The sequence below is a fragment of the Mirounga leonina genome, unplaced genomic scaffold (genome assembly GCF_011800145.1).
Source record: "Mirounga leonina isolate KUSES-001 unplaced genomic scaffold, KU_Mleo_1.0 Mir_125, whole genome shotgun sequence".
NCBI lineage: Eukaryota > Metazoa > Chordata > Mammalia > Carnivora > Phocidae > Mirounga > Mirounga leonina.
This window is the reverse complement of record NW_023270305.1, coordinates 67,628,699-67,648,092: the sequence shown is the minus strand read 5'-3', so window position 1 is coordinate 67,648,092 and position 19,394 is coordinate 67,628,699. Positions and strand designations below refer to the sequence as shown.

Below are 19,394 nucleotides of genomic sequence, written 5' to 3'. Positions count from 1 at the left end.
GGAGGAGTGCCAGGAGAGGGGCGCAGTGAACCAGGGTCAGAGATTGCCCAGCTCTGAGAAAGACAAAACACTGGTGCTGTCTGGTAGCAGCTAAGGGGAAAGGAAGCTGCAGCAAAGCGGCACAGACACTGCTGGGCCCCACGGCTGAGGCGGCCTCGGAGGAGAGAGGACTGTGGAACGGGGCTGCTCCCCAGGATGCCTCTGTGAGTGATGGGCCGTCACCTCGGTCATGGGCGGTGGGAGTGAATGGGACCTTTCTGTTTTAACTCATGGCCAGGACCACAGAGGGAGAATATGGCCGCAGGACTCTCTTCCCTGGGCATCAAAGGGCTGAGGGGAAGGGATTCAGGGAACAGGGGCGGGTAGGGGGCCTGTGAGGTCACTTCTGCACGAAGGCACACTCCTACAGGGAAATGACATTCCTGTTTGTGACTTAGGCTGATGGAGCTTTTTCTGAAGGAGACTGCAAAGCAGAAATGTGTTCACATACACTGGGGACTCTGCAGTGCCTCCTTCATCTGTGTGTCTGTCAAGCTCAGAGTCTCAGACGCAGTAAACCGATGAGATAGGATGGCAGGCAACTTTTATAGGAACATCAGAATTTACGTGCAAAACATGGCTACAGCAGGCAGACATAAGACCCTAGAGAGAGCTGGAAGGTACAGACAGCAGCCAGGGGGTGGAGAGGTTGGGGCAGAAGGTCTCCACCCTTATCTTACATGAGAAATGTTTACTTGAGAAATGGCCTTTGGCTAAAATCAGGGTGTGGGTGGGATTTGAAGCAGGAGGCTAAACTGGAAGACAGAAAGGAAGCAGAGCCCACCCTCTATCCCCACCTCACCCCAGCACACCTGGCTGTCTTTGCCTGCCATGGAGAGGAGAGAGAGAAAAGACAAGAAGGTCTGAGGACTCCACACCCAAAAGAGAAGGCCACAGGCCACCTAGTCTGGCCCTGAGCTGCTAGGACAGGACTACAGCTCAGCCCATTCCTAGTCCACTCTGTAGCCATGACAAATAGCCACTTCTGATGTGGGAATACAGCCAGTCCTTGCCAAGAAATGACTCCTAGGAGCTGTGACTGCAGTGCTCATAGCCTGAGTAAGATATAAAGTTAGCAGTGGCTATGGGGACACTTTCTGCCGAAAAGGTCTGACAATTCAGCCACCACAGCATGGGATACAAATAACTGCCCAAATCCAACATCCATTTCCAATTTCCATTTCTCCAATTCTTTACTCAAGGTTCCAAGTGACAATCTTCCCCCAACATTTAAGGCATCTGGAACAAGAGAATGAGGGCTACATATCTTATGTCTAGAGGTTTTAAAATTATCACTCAAGCTAAGAACTGTAAAATGGTTTTTATCTTCTTGATATACCTTCTGCACGACCTGAAAGGCCAGGTGTAAATTCAGAAATTCCAGGATCTTTTGGAGCAGCAGCCAGAATGTGGTGGCACAGGGGAGCCAGCTTCCAGCCCAAGCCACAGCCTATCCCCCTTCTCTGCCCAACCCTGGCCCCACGCACGAGACACACAGCCCTATGTGGTCATGCCATCCTGCCTACCCACATTCCATTCACACTCCACAGACAAATGCCCCTCTGGCCTGGGGCGCCTGGAGTGGCAAGCGCCCTTGGCCCACAGACTCCTCAGTCCATGGGCAGAAGCACAGCCAGAGGAGGACAAGGGGGGTCCAGTCCTCAGGGCAAAGATGTGTGAGATCTGGCCTGACCATTTTAGTAAAGGCCCAGGCTCATCCTCTCAGCCAGGAACAAACCCTGCATGTTTCTGCCAGGCACTGAGTCCTCAGTGCGTCGCAACTCAAGGGCAAGGATTCCCCATTTTAGAATAAGGAACTTGGGCTCCATGCTCCCTGAGTTCCCTTCTAATCTATGCTTCTGACTCAGGAATTTGATCAGAAGTTAATACAAGGAGAAATTACAATGTAGCCCAGCAGGAGCCAAGCAGGTTACCTACAAATAAACCTGCTTTTGCTTTTTTCGGTGTCACCTGTCAGAAATTCAAGTGATGTTCTGACAGTCGTACTGATTAAGATGTCAGCTGAATAGATATTTAAGTATTTGAAAAATACAGAGAATTTGTCAAAACCTCAGGAAGAGTCTAACAAATCCTTCCTGGGAGCCAAGGAAATATTTCAAAATGGAACAGAGGCCATCCCCAACCCAGCAATGAATTCTCTTCCTCTGAAAGTCGCCCTGCCTGTGCAGCTCCAGAAAGGTAGTCCCTAGACGGCAAATGAGGTCCCTGGCTTGCCTGTGCCTGACTACTTAGCCTGGGGGAGGGGTACTGCCCAACCCCCCAGGAACAGGGAGCACCTCTCTCCTTTTATCTGTCTCCCCATTCTGACACCTCTTTCCCCACAGCCCCAGCACCCTCCACCTTTTCAAAGCACTTATCTGGAAAGTGGAATCCACTTGGGCATGAGGTCACCTGCACGTAATACTCCAGACCCCAAAATGTCTGACCTCCTTTCCTAAGCCACCCCTCCACCTGAAATCTAACCTGGGTAGCTTTTGGCCAGGTCTTTGTTCACAGAAACAATTTCTGAGCTAACTCATATCTTGTACCAATCGACTTAATATCCACCCTACAGACATTTACTTTTTTATAAACAAACAGGATGCATGTTAGCCCAAATGAGTCTCTCAATAATTGCTAGAATTTCTGATAGTTTAACGGAATTAAATGGGAAAACTAGGCAGTGTGAGTGCTGGTGGTGGAAGTGGTGAGTAAGGTCAGGTGCAGAACTGATGTGCCTGGAATACAGCACCTTTCTTAGCTGCCCTGGATCTCCCCCAGGAGAGAGCTCCTTCTCCACCTCTGAGGGCACAGGCCCTGGGCCCTGCTCCATCTCCATGGCCGGCTCCTGCCTTGGAGGCACTGGCAACTGAGGCGCAAGGTAGGAGAAGTATTCTGGAGTTGTACTCGTGGGCTCCCTCTCTCACTTGGAAAACGTATTTTGAATTATTTCAGACAGATTAGTTTATAGAGCAGCGAACTCTCATGTACACACCACTAATTACCAAGAGCTCTGAAGCTCGCTCCCCTTGCCTTCCCCTGTAACCTTCTCTCTTGTATTCCTCTGTTCCCCAGATTGCCCTGCTGCTAAATGAGGTGTTCATCTTTCCCAGGTTTTTCTGTATAATTTAGGATCTTTATGGTAACAGTTCTAACATCAGACAAGGTAAGTAGCTATGGTCTGCTGTTTCCATACTGCCCTGAACTCACAGCTGCTGCTGCAGACTGTCACCTGTATTGACTTCCCTCCTCTCCCATGGGGCTGGAACATCCTGTCTGAGGACCTCGGACCTCCACCACTACAGGAAGTTTGACAGAGACTTTTGGATGTTATTTTCACATAAGTCATAAGTCATTTTATTTTCACACAAAGCACAGGTAGGCACAGTGTACACAGTGTAAATATACCCTGAATGGATGCTTGAGGTCAGCCTGCCTCTACACCTGGCCTGTCACACTCCATCCTAACCACCTATGCCATTCATTAAGACCTACACTTCTTTGCATGGTGACAGATGGTAACTAGCTGTATTGTAGTGACCACTTTGCAGTGTACACAAGTATTGAATTGTTGTGTTGTCTACCTGAACTAATATGATGTTATATACCAATTTTACCTCAATAAAAAAATCTAAGCTGCTCAGAAACCACCTTTGTCACATCCCAAACTCCAAGCCCAAAGAGTGACGTGCGCTCCAAGTACTGGATGCTTGCTTGCTTGACTGAAGGAACACATCAGTGTGAGAAGAGCAGCTCTGGGGGAAAAGATCAGAATCAACTGGAACTTATTAATAAATACACTTTTTCATGCACTAAGAAATAAAAGAAAAATGTATTTAAAAATGGAAATCTTACTAGGCAGGTTCTTCTTTTTTGGGGCCTCAATGATTTAAAGGATTGAACTGATAAAACAGAAGGAATTCGGATCTGCTGATGACTAATACCAAAGGTATCAGTTGATACCATGAAACACTGATTTTTTTGATGTACAAATACAGCATCACTCCAACAACAACAAGATGATGACAATGAGGACTATGACAATGAGAGGGACTTCCTCTGAAATCTCCCAACAGCATTTTGAATGGCTTTGCTGTGCAAAACTCATTAGAATAAGATGCAACTTTTCCAAGGATGGTGTCTTCCAAATATTGAGCATTAGCTTTTTGATAGTTATTTCCTCTCACATGCCAGGTACATGGAGTCTCTTTGGCATTAGAAGATAGTAAGCCAGAGACAGGGAAGAGAAAAGTTAAGGCCACCCCCAGCTCAGGTGTCCCCAGAGCACAGAAGCTCACAAGCTCTTTCCAGTCCGGAGTCTGGGTCTTGTCCATCATAGGCTGCCTGGGTCCAGGCTCCACCAATCTGAGATTTGAGTTTTCTGGAGTCAGGAGCTGTGCTGGAGGGAAGCCCCAAAGCTCGCTCTGCAGGGAAGGAAAGGTTTGCCCTCACGAATGCTATTTTCTCAGAGCCCTTGGGCTCCACCTACCCAAACCCATGTCTTTCCAATTCTGGATCTCAACCACACTAGCTGCTGCTCTCACCTCTTGGGTCTCCTCCCTATTTTCTCTTAAGTGCTCAGCAGCTTTTGAAGGAGCCCCTCACCTGTCATGTTTGCCAGCAGGGCCTCCAGGACAGCTTGTTCTCCTCCAAAAGTGACAACAGCCCGTACTTCACCTACAGCGGCCAGTCCAACACCGTGGAAGTCCAAGATCTCAGCTACCAGGTAGAGGCACACCTGAGGACAAGGTGGGAGGAGTGGGCAGGGAAGGCCAAATGATTCCCCAAGTGGAAGGTAAGGGTGAGCCCATGCTGGCCACGTTGATGCCTCACATATTGAGTGAATGTACAGGAGTGCCCTCACCTACACATACCATAGCTGGAGGTTGACAGGCATAAGAGTATGAGATCTTTGTAAAACATAAATTATGTGAACCTCTGGGGGGGAAAAAATCTCTCAAACTTTTTTTAGCTTCAGATTTTGAAATAATTTTAGACTTCTGGGAAAGTTATAAAAATAGTAAAGAGTTTCCATACGTACCCTTTGTCCAAATTCCCCTAATGTTAACATCTTGCATACCCAGAGTAAAACAATCAAAACTAAGAAATTAACAATGCTATGACACCATTCTATAGACTTCTTTCAGGTTTCACTAGTTTTGTGTTTTGTTGTTATTTGTTTGCAAAATATACTGTCCCTGGAACTAATAAGACATCCAGAATGCAAGGACTGCGGGCCTTTCCGAGGCTTTCAGGGAACCTCTGGTCAGATTTAAGACTTCCATTTCTCAGACCCACCTGGGGGCAGACCCCAGGTGGTCCAGATGGAACATGCTGGGGGCTGCAATGCTGAACCTCAGAGGCCCAACCCTGGCTTCCTGTAAATGTGAGTTAGGACAAGCTAATGAGGCACGCCATAACCTTTCTCTGCTCTGCCACTTGTTAGCTGTGTGACCTTAAAGGAGATTTACACAGTGCCTTATACACAGTAAACATTTAATAAATCATTAGTAAATTACTATCTTTAAGTGAAGACATCATTTTGCTTTATGTTGTATTTTCCTTTCTGTTCTATTATACATGCTTCCCATGTCTTCAGACTTAGAAATGGTAGCTTCAGGTTCTCAGCACAGGGTCTCAACGTGGGCTCCACCCCCATGTTTGATATAGGAGTGGGCCCCTCAACCTGTTTGTATCAGCAGGAGGATATCTCCTATACAGAGCTGAACAGAAGTTGCTGAAACCCTCTGACCACTCAGCTCTCTGAGGAACCTTCCAATGTTTCCCCACAGGTGGACATGGACTCCCAGGTGCCCTGGTTTAAGAAGCTGGCTCAATTCAAGATGCCCTGGACATCTCACAAGGCTTCTTGTGAGCTGGGCATCCAAAACCTGAGCTTCAAAGTGAGGAGTGGGCAGATGCTGGCCATCATAGGGAGCTCAGGTACCTAAGGGCAAATAGTGAGGCAATGGGTTCTGTCTCTCCTGGAAAGAAGACTGGTCCCTCAGACAGATGGATGCTTCTCACAGAAGCATGAGTAGAAACAGCATAGCAGAGTGGGTGAGAGCACAGGTTCTGGGTCAGACAGACCTGGGTTCAAATCCCAGCTCCTCCAGGGCGCCTAGGTGGCTTGGTCGGTTCGGTGTCTGCCTTCGGCTCAGGTCATGATCCCAGAGTTCCAGGATCGAGCCCGGCATTGAGCTCCCTGCTCAGCGGGGAGTCTGCTTCTCCCTCTGCCCCTCACCCTTCTCGTGTTCTCTCTCTCTCACTCTGTCTCTCAAATAAATACAATTATTAAAAAAACAAAACAAAAAAACAAATCCCAGGTCCTCCATTTACTAACTCTCAGGCAGTCGCCATCATTATGAATCACGAGTGTGCCTCCTGAAGCTGCAGCCAGGGCTTGGTCCTTAGTTAACACCTATATTGAGACAAAGCAACAACCTTTCCAAGATCATCAGGCAGCTTCAGAATTCAGTGTTCTTCTCGGGGGACTTCTCCACCACCAGGGACATTCACTCATTGTTGCCTCACGACCAGGTAGGCACAGCCCCTGTTGCAACTCCCACTTCTGAGAGAGCCCCTCCAGTTCTTAGTGCAGACTTCAACCACCTGCAAAGATCCAGGTTCTTGGAGTGCCTGAGGGTCACTTCCACAAGCCAAAGTTAAAATTATAAGGTGGCCAGAGGTGAATGGGGCCTTGGAGAACAAAGTTCACTCTCTCCAAAGTATTCTTTCTTTTTCCTTCCCAGTTTGGAAGACTCTTTAAAGGAGGGTTTTTAAATTACCAGTATTTTAAGTTATCAGTGTCCTCCTGCCTCCCCTCAACACATGCACACCTTCATTCGACAAATGGGGAGACTAAAGTCTAGACAAAGTGAGTGATTCCCCTGAAGACATATTTAATGCAGAGTTGGAACTAGAACTTTGGTCCTCTAATTCTCAGATCAAGCGTTTCTCTCACATGGTATGAGAACAAGTTATACCTTTTAGTCATTTCCAGAAGTAAAGATTACTGTACTTTTTTTTTTTTAAGATTTTATTTATTTATTTGAGAGAGAGAGAATGAGAGAGAGCACATGAGAAGGGGGAGGGTCAGAGGGAGAAGCAGGCTCCCCGCTGAGCAGGGAGCCCGATGCGGGACTCGATCCCGGGACTCCAGGATCATGACCTGAGCCGAAGGCAGTCGCTTAACCAACTGAGCCACCCAGGCGCCCCAAGATTACTGTATTTTGAACATCTCCAAATTTTTAGTCTTCTGATAGGGAAATTCTATTTATTGTCTAACCAAAGATCAAATAAGATAATGTGTGTCAATGCACTTTGTAACTTAAATAACACCCACAGGGCGCCTGGGTGGCTCAGTCGTTAAGTGTCTGCCTTCGGCTCAGGTCATGATCCCAGGGTCCTGGGATCGAGTCCCACATCGGGTTCCCTGCTCAGCAGGAAGCCTGCTTCTCCCTCTCCCACTCCCCCTGCTTGTGTTCCTGCTCTCGCTATCTCTCTCTGTCAAATAAATAAATAAAATCTTTAAAATAAATAAATAAATAAATAAATAACACCCACAGGTCAAGTCCTGCCCACTTTTGACCCTGCCTCTGCAATTCTGATCTAAACATTTCATAGGCCAATTTTATTTTTGTAAATCCTGGTGGCTTTTCTTGTTATATCTGCTTTTTCTTCATGAACTGAGAATCTGGGGCATATGTGGGCCCTGTGGAGGCACTTCCACAAAGCCTCAGAGGCATCACAATTAATACTTGCTACACTTGCTTCTATAGCTGTTAGCATCCTTGAGGAAAGTGAAGTTCGGAGAGATTGAGTAGTCTCCAGGCCTTCTGACTCTAGGTTCAATGTTGTTTAGCTTCAGGTTTACTTAACTAAAATTATTTAAATGATTTCTTTTTAAGATTTATTTATTTATTTGAGAGAGAGGGTGCGAGGAAGGGCGGGGGGATCCTCAAGCTGACTCCCCACTGATTGCAGAGCCTGCCGCCAGGGGGCTCAAACCCAGGACCCTGAGATCATTACCTGAGCCAAAATCAAGAGTCGGCTGCTTAACCGACTGAGCCACCCAGGTGCCCCTAAATGATTTCTTAGAAAGATTTATCAATTACACATACTGTGACTCTTACTCCACTTAAGAAAGAATGAAACAAAGAATGAATGAATGCTCAGCATAATTTATAAAATATAAATTAAAACAGCCCCAGACACTTTGGCTGCTCTGTAGAATCAGCAGTAGTGACAAAGGTGTTTTCCAATGAATGAATTTAATTAATTGGAGACTCCTGCCATTTTATAAGGCTCTTGAATGCCTTTGGTGTTTTCTCCTGGTCCACAGAAGGTCTCCCCAGTTGCACTAGGCAGTCTCCACTGGAAAGGCCACCCATACCTCTCATAAAGTGTTTAGGAAATGTGGCCTCCGCACTCCCTTACTGGGAATCCCATTGTAGCTATGAATGTTGACAAAGTCCCCTGCTATCTCAGAGCCTGGATCTGATGTCTGAGGCTGGGCAGGGAGCAGGACCAGAGCCCTCCCCTCTGGTTTCTCTCCTGGCTATTTTGCTCCACTTATGTTCCTAGGGACCTTGAATGAGGTGTACCTGGGAGGTAGCATGCAGGTCCCTTTCTACTGTGAGAGCCTCTGGTCAATAAGCAGAAGAATTATTTGTTTTTTGCACTGGAGGCATGGGGCTTCTTGCAGGAAGCATGTGTGTATGGCAAGGAGGGGTGGTTACATTTGTGTATTGGCCCTTTCCTTGTTTGAAAACATTTGCAAAATTTGCTCTCTGAAAGAAATTGATAGTAAAGAAACCAAACCCTCACTTGGGGGGAATGGGACAGAGCCTCATCCCTACCTGTTTGCAAAGTGTTCTCACAGCTGCAGCCCAAATGGCATTCACAGCTTAAATGGCTGTCAAAGAGTCTCATCAAATGCTTCTGGAAACCTGATCCAATCTGACACTTCCCCAAATCAATAGCAATCGCTGTCACTCAGAGGTGGATGGTGTTAACTCAGGGCAACAGATCACTTTTTCTAGAGAGTAAAAAGTACCACTGATAAAAATAGGAAAAGACAGATATAGAGAAATACACATGTGTATACTATGGTTTAGTTTTAAAATCATGTCCACATCTATTATTCCTCTATTTTTTTCTCCTTATTTCTGAAAATAAGTTCCAATTTTGCATTTTTAAAAAACACTCTATTTGTGAGATCAAGCCCCATGTTGGGCTCCTCTCGCAGCTGGGAGTCTGCTTGAGATTCTCTCTCTCCCCCTCTGCCCTTCCCCCCACTCAGTCTCTCCCTCTAAAATAAATGAGTAAATCTTTTAAAAAACACCCTTTTAATTCTCCAAAATTAGTCCTCCCACAAAGCCAGCTTCTGAGCCAAATGTTGCTGACACATTTACCACCCAAAAATGGTTAAGCTTCATGGTGCAATTAACATCAGCCTTACTTGGGAGAGAAAGGGACTTACTAGAGGCGGAAAGGGGCATTTGCTTCAGGTACAGCCAGGGCCAGGACTCCAGCCCTCTCCTGCCATGCAGCCCCTGGCTACCTGGCTTGAACCCCCAGCGTCAACGTGCCTCCAACGCCCCAACGATGCTCAAACTGGCTGCGGGTGAAAGGCCTGGAGCTCTAGGTTCTGGGACTGCCCCATCCGGTCCAAAAGCTGTGCCACTTTCCCTAGGGGCTGGTTCAGAGTGGCTGGAGAATGTGTGGGCTGCCGTGGCTTCCAGGCCGGCCCCCGCAGCTCTGCTCTCAGGATGTGTTTGGTGGCTTCACAGGCTGTGGGAGAGCCTCTTTGCTGGACGTGATCACCGGAAGGGACCATGGCGGCAAAATTAAGTCAGGCCAAATCTGGATCAACGGGCAGTCCAGCACGCCTCAGCTGGTGAGGAAGTTTGTGGCCCACGTGCGCCAGCACGACCAGCTGCTCCCCAACCTGTCTGCGAGACCCTGGCTTTTGTTGCCCAGCTACGCCTGCCCAGAACCTTCTCCCAGGCTCAGCGTGACGAAAGGGTGACTACCTGACCCTGGTGACCCCAAGAAGTCATGACATCCTTCCCCAGGTCGAGTTTGAGCAGCCCGGCTCACCATCCTTCCAACCAACCCTACGCTCAGCCTTTCCCTCAGTCCACCTTTAAACCCTGCAACCCTCGGTAAGCCGCCTGGGCCCTGGCCAGTTCCCTTCACGGCACAGGACAAAATGTGTGAGGAATGGGCGCCTGGGTGGCTCAGATGGTTAAGCGTCTGCCTTCGGCTCAGGTCATGATCCCAGGGTACTGGGATCGAGTCCCGCATCGGGCTCTCTGCTCCTTGGGAGCCTGCTTCTCCCTCTGCCTCTCTCTCTCTGTCTCTCATGAATAAATAAATAAAAATCTTTAAAAAAATTAAAAAAAAAAAAAAAAGAAAAGAAAATGTGTGAGGAATGCTGTCTACCTGTTTTCCTGTCCTCCGTGCGGGCAGGGAGCCCAGCTGTCTTGCCCCCAGGTCGCGGCCACGTTTCCAACATGGCGCCACACCCTGCGCGTGGGAGCCGCTCAGGACGCGCGGAGAGAATGCGGGACAAACACCGCATGGGGCAGTGAAGGCTGGAGCGCAAACCCATTCGGAGGGGCGGGCGCTTTACGCTCCGGGACAACACCCGCGTGGCCCCGAGCCAGGCGGGAGGCCGCGCGCCTCAGCCCCGGCCCGCCTCCGCAGGTGGACGACGTGATGGCCGAGCTGCGCCTGCGCCAGTGCGTCAACACGCGCGTGGGCAGCGCGTACGTGCGGGGCGTGTCGGGGAGCGAGCGGCGCAGGGTCAGCCTCGGGGTGCAGCGCCCGTGGAACCCAGGTGGAGGCGCGAGGTGGGGCCGCGGCGCCCACCTGGCTGGGCCCTGGCCAGCCAGAGTGCTGCCGGCCCCCCAGGCCCCTCTCTCCGCTGGGAAGGAATCCTCATTCTGGATGAACGCACCTCCGGGCTCGACAGCTTCACGGCCCACAATCTGGTGAAAACCCTGTCCCGGCTGGCCAAAGGCAGCCGGTTGGTGCTCATCTCCCTGCACCAGCCTCGGTCGGACATCTTCAGGCTGTTTGATTTGGTCCTCCTGTTGACTGACGTCCGGCAGCACCATCTACTTGGGGGCAGCCCAGCACATGGTGCAGTACTTCACAGCCATCGGCCACCCCTGTCCTCGCTACAGCAGCCCTGCCGACTTCTTTGGTGAGCTGCCAGGCAGCGCCCCCACCCACCAAGCCCCGCCAGGGCCTGGTGGAGGGATCCGGAAGGGAAACTCGGAGGCTTCAGGGGGAGCAGGACCTGGGAGGGGGGCGGACAGAGCGGGCTGTAGAACAAGTGTCCCTTTGCCAAGTATCAAATGTCAGAAACGAGGGTCTGAATAAAGCAGCTTCTGACGTAGCTACCCTTCTGTGCACGATAGGTAAGAAGCCTTTGAGAATTCCAATGGCTAGAGGAGATAGAATCCAAGAGGGTCGGGATCCATTTCTAGAATTGTGGTCTTTATTCAGACTCTGTAGGGAAACTTAGGTTACCTAAGGTCAGGAGAACACCAGGAAATCTTAAAGCTGTGCCCTGATGCCCCCAAAGAGGCAGAGAGCCTGAAGGCACTCGGTGGTAGAGGGGGCCCCAGGGCACAGGGAGCTCAGGGCCATTTGGAGGTTTTGGTCAGTGAATCTCTAGATAGGAAAATTGTTCTGTCAGCACCAGAGAGGCCTATCTGCTTGGGGTTCTGAGCTCTTAGCATATAGCCCTCGGGGGAAGGGCAAGCCAATTCCTTCATTCCTGGGGAGACAGTTGTTTTTACAGGTGCCTGACCTGAAAGCAGTTGCCTGGATCCTGAATGCTGAGGAGTGCCGTGGCTGCTGGCCAGGCCGCAGAGCTTCACCAGCGCTGGGGGGAGAAGAGCGGGGGAGGCCGTAGCTGTGGCTTGTCTAATATCTCACCTGGAGCCCCAGCCTTCCTCCCAAGATGGCCCAGTGTAGCAAGGGCGTCACCAATAACCATGACGACAGGGACCATGTCCTTGAGGGCAGACACTGGGCCCAAAAGCACCAAGCTGCAGAGGGTGTGCCTTGGACCCTCACAGACCTGCCAGGGTCATCTCCATCTTTACAGATGAGAAGACCAAAGTCTGAAGAGTTAAACCCCTTGCACAGAACTTGTAAGGCACAGAATGGGGACTCGCAGCCAGTCTATCTGGCCCCTCCCTGACTCCTGACCCTGAGCCCACATCCTCCTCCCAGCATCCAACGTACCTCCTTCCCGCAGGAGGACAGGCCACTCTCTCCAGCCTGCCAGCCCTTGTGCACTCACACTGTGTGAACTCACATAGAGGGCACCTGTCAACCTGGCCATGGGGAGCAATGTACAGTAACCCCAGAGGGGGTTACCAGAAGCCAGATGTCCACCACAGACCTGAAAAAAAACCCTTTTTCTTTATATGATTATCATTTGTAGGGGAAGGGGCTCTTGCCTACCACCTACCAATCTGGGGTACAGGGCCTGGCAGTACCCAGAGAGTCTGGTGTTCTGAGCTACAGGCCTGCACACTAAGGAGACATACTGCGTTTTACAAGACTCCTCCTAGACATTATCCTGCCTTGCGACATGTCATGAAAATGGCAGGAGGGAAGAGACAGAGGTTAAGAGGAAGAATAGTGGGAGGTGAGCCACCCTCTGGCCTGGAGTAAAGCTGGACTCAGGTGGGCCCTGGTTATGACTGGGTGGGTGTGCCTTTCTGACATTGCAGCAGCCCCATGAGAGTAGAGCTGGGGCTGGGGCTCCCAGATGCTCCCCACAAGTAACGTGGAGGTGGGTGCAGAGCAGCCTGGAGGGCAGTGACAGCTCACCCTCCAGCCAAAACATTCTCCCCTTTTAGGCAGGCTGCTTGGGGAGCCAAATTACCTATTTACAGTGAGAACTAGAACTTCCAGGTGCCCAGACTGCCCAACCGCCTCGTGGCCAGCCCACCTTCTCTCCATGGGCAGGCACACCAGGGAGGCTTAGTCCTCATCTCAAGCTTCCTAAATGGCTTGAGTTGGAGCCAGGGCATAATTGTGCCATGATCTTTGGCTCTTTCTGATGTCCCCATAATGAGCCTGGGGGTTGGGATGGGGGCCAGGGCCCACAGGGCCTCTGGTGTTGCCCTTCCCCTGCAGCAGGCTTTCCCCTGAAGTGGATGTGGCCAGGCCCAGCAGGGTAGGAGGCCAGCCCTGTGTGTCTCTCTGTCTCTCTCTGCTCTGCTCATCACTTCATGGTCCACTCTCAGAGGGTGGGGAGCACATCCTGGAGCCCCCAAGGGCTGACCGACATTGTGAACTGGCCTTGCATCAAGCTCCTCACCTGTGAGCAGGTACAGAGACCCAGCCACCCATGGCCCCACATCTTCTCCTTATAGTGGACTTGACTAGCATCGATAGGCGAAGCAGAGAGCAGGAAGTGGCCACCAGAGAGAAGGCTCAGTCCCTTGTGGCCTTGTTTCAAGAAAAAGTTCATGGCTTTGATGACTTTCTGTGGAGAGCAGAGGCGAGGGAGCTGGGTGAGGGCACTTACCTGGAGAGGTAAAGCAGGCCAGGGTGGCTCTGGGTGGAGAGCTCCTTGCCGAAGGCAGCCGCCCCCACACCCCATGACACACTGTGCTTCTTGACAGCCCAGCCCTCCCCCAAGACACTGACCAGCCCCCGACTCCCACGGAGCTGCCCAGCCCTGTGCAGCAGTTTACCATGCTGATCCGGTAATTATCTGCCATTTCATCCCACTACCACCAACCCTGTCCCACAAGTCTTTATTGTATCAAATTAAGCCCTTTCTATCTAAAGTGAATTTGAAGGAGAAAGCAAGAGGTAGAATCATTTTTAAAAAACCGGTATCACCAAGACCAGCACTAGCCCTCTGTGCAATACAGACACTCCTGTTACTTTTATTCTTTAAACAATATCAAAATGTCCTTACTGGCCGGGTGATTGGAGAAATTACATAGGATAGTGGTGAAAAATTCAGACGATACAGGAGAAACCCAAGTGGAGAGGGAAGGTTACCTGTCACATCAGCCCTCAGAGAAAACCAGACCCACGTGTTTGGTGTGAGTCTTTCTAGATATTCCCATGCACACAGCGTTTTAATACATAAATGAGATCATACTTTGCATATGGTTCTGTAACCATTTTTTTGTTTTGTTTTTGGCCTCATATAGAAAAGGTCTCTACCTCTCATCTGGTTAGGTCTTCTTCGGCATTCCAATCTAAAAAGCCATAATTCATTTCCCTGCTAAGTGCATATTGATGGTTCAATTTTTTTTCAGGCTTTTGCTATGGCAAGTAACGCTGCAGCAACCGTCCTTTTACATACGTCTTTACATACCTGATTGGTTATTTCCTTAGGATAATGTCTTTAAGTAAAATTACACGGTGGATACGTTGACAATAAAGTAAATTATTTATTGTGTACGTAGTGTGAGACAGATGCTTTCATCAATGATCTCATTTGAGCCTCACAGTCCTTGTGAGGGGGTGGTGCTATTCCCATTTTACAGATGAGAAAAGAGAGGCTTGCTGAGATTAAATGACATTGCCATATGACAGGCAGGGCTGGTATATGTTGTTCCCTTGGCATCTCTTTTGTTTTCTAAGTCGTCAGATTTTCAACGACTTCCGAGACCTGCCAACTGTCCTCATCCATGGGGCAGAGGCCTGCCTGATGTCCCTGGTCATTGGGTTCCTCTATTACGGCCACGGGACCATCAAGCTCTCCTTCATGGACACAGCCGCCCTCTTGTTCATGATTGGAGCTCTCATCCCTTTCAACGTGATCTTGGATGTCATTGCCAAATGTGAGTGGGCCTTGCTCTCTGTGACCCACACCTGAAACAGCCAGAGGACCCGGCGTTGGTCACCCCTCTGAGCCGGTCCAAAACCAGCCTATGTTCCTCTGAACTCCTGGGGAGAATGGGTTTGCTGAATAGTTTCACCATGATTGCAAAACAAAAGGTGATGATTGTTTTTAAAGTTCGCACATTAATATTAGTATGCAAATGAAAGCAGATTACCCAGGAGTCTTAGGCATTCCTATTATAGCAGGAATTATACTTGACAGCAATGCACAAGTCACAGAATTACAAACATCTAAATTAGGATGGTTTAACTTTGCCTGCTTTTTAAAAATAGAAGACATTTAGTCAATATGACTATTTATAATTGTACTAAGAGATTAGACTCAAAAGCAGAAACACTGAAAATTAATGTCACTTTCATTCTCCTTTTCTCCCCCTTTTTAGGTCACTCAGAGAGGGCAATGCTTTACTATAGCCCTCTCCACAACCTCTCCACATCCTCCTTCTTTGGCAACGCTCTCTACAACTCCTTCCACCTCACCGGGGGCTTCATGATAAGCTTGGACAACCTGTGGACAGGTAAGGCCTGCTCCCCTCCCCTGGTCAAGCTTTTTGAGTCTTTCTGGGGCTGGATGAAGCCTGCTTTCACCTGGGGATGAGAACTCACCATTTAGATCCAAGTTAAGCCTGTTTTTCTGGGAGCCAACTGTCCTGCTTGTCAAAGGAATGACTCCATGAGAGGGTGCAGATGGCATCTTCTTTTATCCCCAGCTGACACCTGGAGGTCACCCTTGACTCTCCCCCACTCTCCACATTCACCAGTGAGTCAGGTCAGTTCTGCCTATCCCATCTTTCTGAAATGTTCCCTTGCCTGATCCCCCAGCCCTGGCCTTATCGTCGGGTCTCAGACCACCGCAATGGTCTCTGTGATCCTGGTCCTACTGCATCCCTCTTGACCCTCGCCCATGCAGAGGGCGCTTTGTAAGGTGCAAATCCATGTCACTGCTTTTTATTTTTTATTTTATTTTATTTTATTTTTTTAAAAGATTTTATTTATTTATTTGACAGAGAGAGACACAGCGAGAGAGGGAACACAAGCAGGGGGAGCGGGAGAGGGAGAAGCAGGCTCCCCGCGGAGCAGGGAGCCCGATGCGGGGCTCGATCCCAGGACCCTGGGATCATGACCTGAGCCGAAGGCAGACACTTAATGACTGAGCCACCCAGGCGCCCCCATGTCACTGCTTTTTACAAGCCCTCTGGGGAGCTGCTAACTCCCTGCAGCCCCCACCTTGCTTTTCTGAAGTCCCTAGCACACTCCACGCACACATAGCTGAGCCTGTGTGGCTCTTCTCTGTAGGGCGCGGTCCACCCCCGCCCCCACAGCTGCTCCCTTCTCCAGACCAGCCAGGCTGGGCTTGTTCCTTCCTCCTGCTCCGGGCACTGTGATACTCCTGTGGGGTCAGGGCACAGACTCACAAATCTCAGCTGTGCCTCCTTGAAGCTGAGCACATGCTGGGATACCTCGTAAATGACTCTCTCAAATTGTTACCTTTCCAACATGTGGTGACCCCCACAGCCACCTGGCCCCCTGTACTCCACCCCATGTCCCAAGCTGTCACTTTGGCTCTTTCGCCCTCTCCCTGCCCTCTCGCCGCCTCAGGGACCTTGCTTCCCTTGGGGCAGAGCCGCCAGGGCCCTGTGGTCAGGGGTGCTTCCCAGGGAGCAGGTGGTTAGCCTGTGTGAGTAACATGGCTCTCACTGTCTCCAGTGGATTTCCAAAGTCTCCTTTCTCCGCTGGTGTTTTGAAGGGCTGATGCAGATTCAGTTTAAAGGGCACACTTACCACATGGCCGTCAGCAACTTCACCATCCCTATCCCGGGAGACGTAGTAAGTAGCTGAGGCCTTCGACTCTAAATAGCTAACATCCGTCCGAACGTTTTCTCAGTGAGTTCACTGACGTCTGTGTCCCCAGATCCTCAGTTCCATGGGCCTGAACTCGCACCCACTCTACACCATCTACTTCATCCTCATTGGCATCGGTGGTGGCTTCATGATCCTGTACTACGTGGCCCTGAGGTTCATCAAACAGAAATCAGATCAGACTGGTGATTCATGCCCAGGCTCTGGCCTGCTGGTGGGGACCTGAGAAGACCCTTCAACTGCGCTCCTTTCTTTCCTCCCAAGGAGCCCCTTCCCGGGCACCAGGAGGACAGCACAGGGAGCTCAGCTACACGGGCCCTCAGCACTGCAGTGGCAGAGGCTGACCACAGGATGGCAGTAGAATAAAGATAGTAGAAAGGGATTTGTGATCCCGGGCCAGAGCTCGCCGTTCCTGGGCAAGGGAAGACTGATCTTGGGGACACCTACAATGTTGCTAATTGATTTCCTTTTCATATGTATTTATATAGGCCACTCAGTGCAGGATGGGGGCAAGTTAGGTATGAATTGAATAGGCTATGCAAGAGCTGGATCCAGAGGAAACAACAACATTGCCTAGTGAAATGTTTGGCCTCATCTTCGGGGCTCCCCAAACTGTATTAAGGCACTCTCAATACAGAAAATGATCTAAGACATACCAGTGAGATGTCATCCTTTCTTTTTGTGTGGGATCACGGGCTCCAAAAGCCAAACGGAAGAATTAAAAATTTATTGAACATCTACTGTATACCAGGTAGAGTTCAAAACGCTTTATTTATGTGGATGACCATATACAGTTCTCAGCCCTTTGAGGTGGGTGGTATCCCATTTTATAGATGAGGAAACTGAGGTAAAAATTCACTTTGCTAATAAGTAAGGTCACATGGCTACTATGTGGTGGAGTCACATGTGGGGGTCAGAAAGCTTTGGAAGCCTTAGGGGTTGGAGGGCAAAAGGCAAGTCCTGAGCCACTGTATGGCTTGGAATTCCAGGAAGATGTGGTGGTAGAGGCTGTGCCAGCTCAGCCGGGCCTCTTAGACTTGTATCCCACCGGCCCTGGCTGGCTCTGAGGACCAGCCTCTAATCTTTCACAGTGGCCACGGTATGGGACAGATCATGCCCAGGTTGCATGCTTTGTTGCCTGAGCATTGAGGACCATCTGACCCAAAACTGGTACACAGAGGGGAGCAGATTGTTCCCAAAGGAAACGCCAGCGTCTGGGACCAAAAAAGGAGGAAGGTAAGTATTTGGGAAGCAAACAGTAAACACTCACCCCAGGTTCCCTAGACTGTTACTATCACTGCTCGGGGCAAGCAGCATGGACCTTACCTGGGATCTGGTTAGACAGGCAGAATCTCACACTCCACCCAGACCAACTGAATCTGAATCTGCATTTTTAAAAGATCCCCAGGTGATTTGTGTACCTGAGTTTGAGAAGCAAGTACTCTAGCACACTGCCCTTTTACAGTACACCAGGAAACTCAGGGTCTTTACACTGCTACATTATACCATGGCGTATTTTGACATCGTTACATTGCTACCATCCGATGGGCAGGCCCAATTCAAGAGTCACTAATTGTTCGGACAAGGACCTTCATGGCAAAAGGATCAAGCAGATCTAGTTGTCAATTCTCTTTGGGCTCCTTCAGTTTAGAACAGTTCCTCAACTTTCCTTGACTTTTGTGACCTTGACACTTGAAGATTCTGCAGAATAGCTCTCAGTTTGAGTTTGGCATATTTTCATGATGAAATCCAGATCATGAATTTTTTTTTTTTTTTTTTTTTTTTTTAAAGATTTTATTTATTTATTTATTGGAGAGCAAGCGAGAGAGAAACAGCATGAGAGAGGAGAGGGTCAGAGGGAGAAGCAGTCTCCCCGCCGAGCAGGGAGCCCGATGCGGGACTCGATCCCGGGACTCCAGGATCATGACCTGAGCCGAAGGCAGTCGCTTAACCGACTGAGCCACCCAGGCGCCCCCAGATCATGAATTTAATGGGATATCACAGCGATTTCCTTTGGCAGAGATGTTGCAGAAGTGACACGCCCTTCCCCTTGCATCCTTTTGGTGGTAAAGATTGCAGTTTGTCCTGTACTGAAGATGTTCACTTGATCACAGGGGTGTCTGCCAGGCCTCTCCACAGCCAAGTCCCTTGTTTGGTAATTCATAAGCATTTTGTAGGTAGGTACTTTGAAACTATGTAAGTTACCTGTTGCTCATTAAACTTTCCATTTATGCATTTTTCAGTTTATATCAATATAAAATTGTAGTTTCCTATTTTAGTCAATGGGTTTTGATCCCTTAGTATCATTATTAATTTTTATGTTCAAATCATCCCTGATTTGTCCCTGGGAGCCCATTCAAGTGGGCTTCTGCATCCTTTTGATCTGTCCCCATTGTTGAGTGAACACTTTCTTTCACAAAGTGTTTCAGGCTCATCTTGTACTTTTCCACCCCCAGTCCTTAGACCCAATGCTTAGAAAGCAGACATTTCTCTAAAAAATCTTGGTTCCTTTTAGTGGAAAATGGTATCTAAAAGCCAAGATCTGAGTGGTAAGTCTGTCCATTGCTACTGGGGCATCACTGCCCCCAGGCCCT

The 19,394-nt window shown here is 49.4% G+C and overlaps 1 protein-coding gene across 1 annotated transcript; it reads left to right on the top strand.

Moving 5' to 3' along the window:
• Positions 1-38: 38 nt before the first annotated feature.
• ABCG8 (ATP binding cassette subfamily G member 8) lies at positions 39-18,554 on the top strand (the record flags this gene model as incomplete). Its single annotated transcript, XM_035000563.1, is given in 14 exon segments — positions 39-203; positions 4,664-4,765; positions 5,832-5,982; positions 9,834-9,995; positions 9,998-10,068; positions 10,753-10,885; positions 10,981-11,144; positions 11,146-11,254; positions 13,449-13,611; positions 13,701-13,784; positions 14,680-14,879; positions 15,324-15,481; positions 16,648-16,767; positions 16,853-18,554. Coding segments are annotated over 14 exon segments (1,956 nt in total), but the record flags the coding sequence as incomplete, so codon positions are not given.
• Positions 18,555-19,394: the final 840 nt, after the last annotated feature.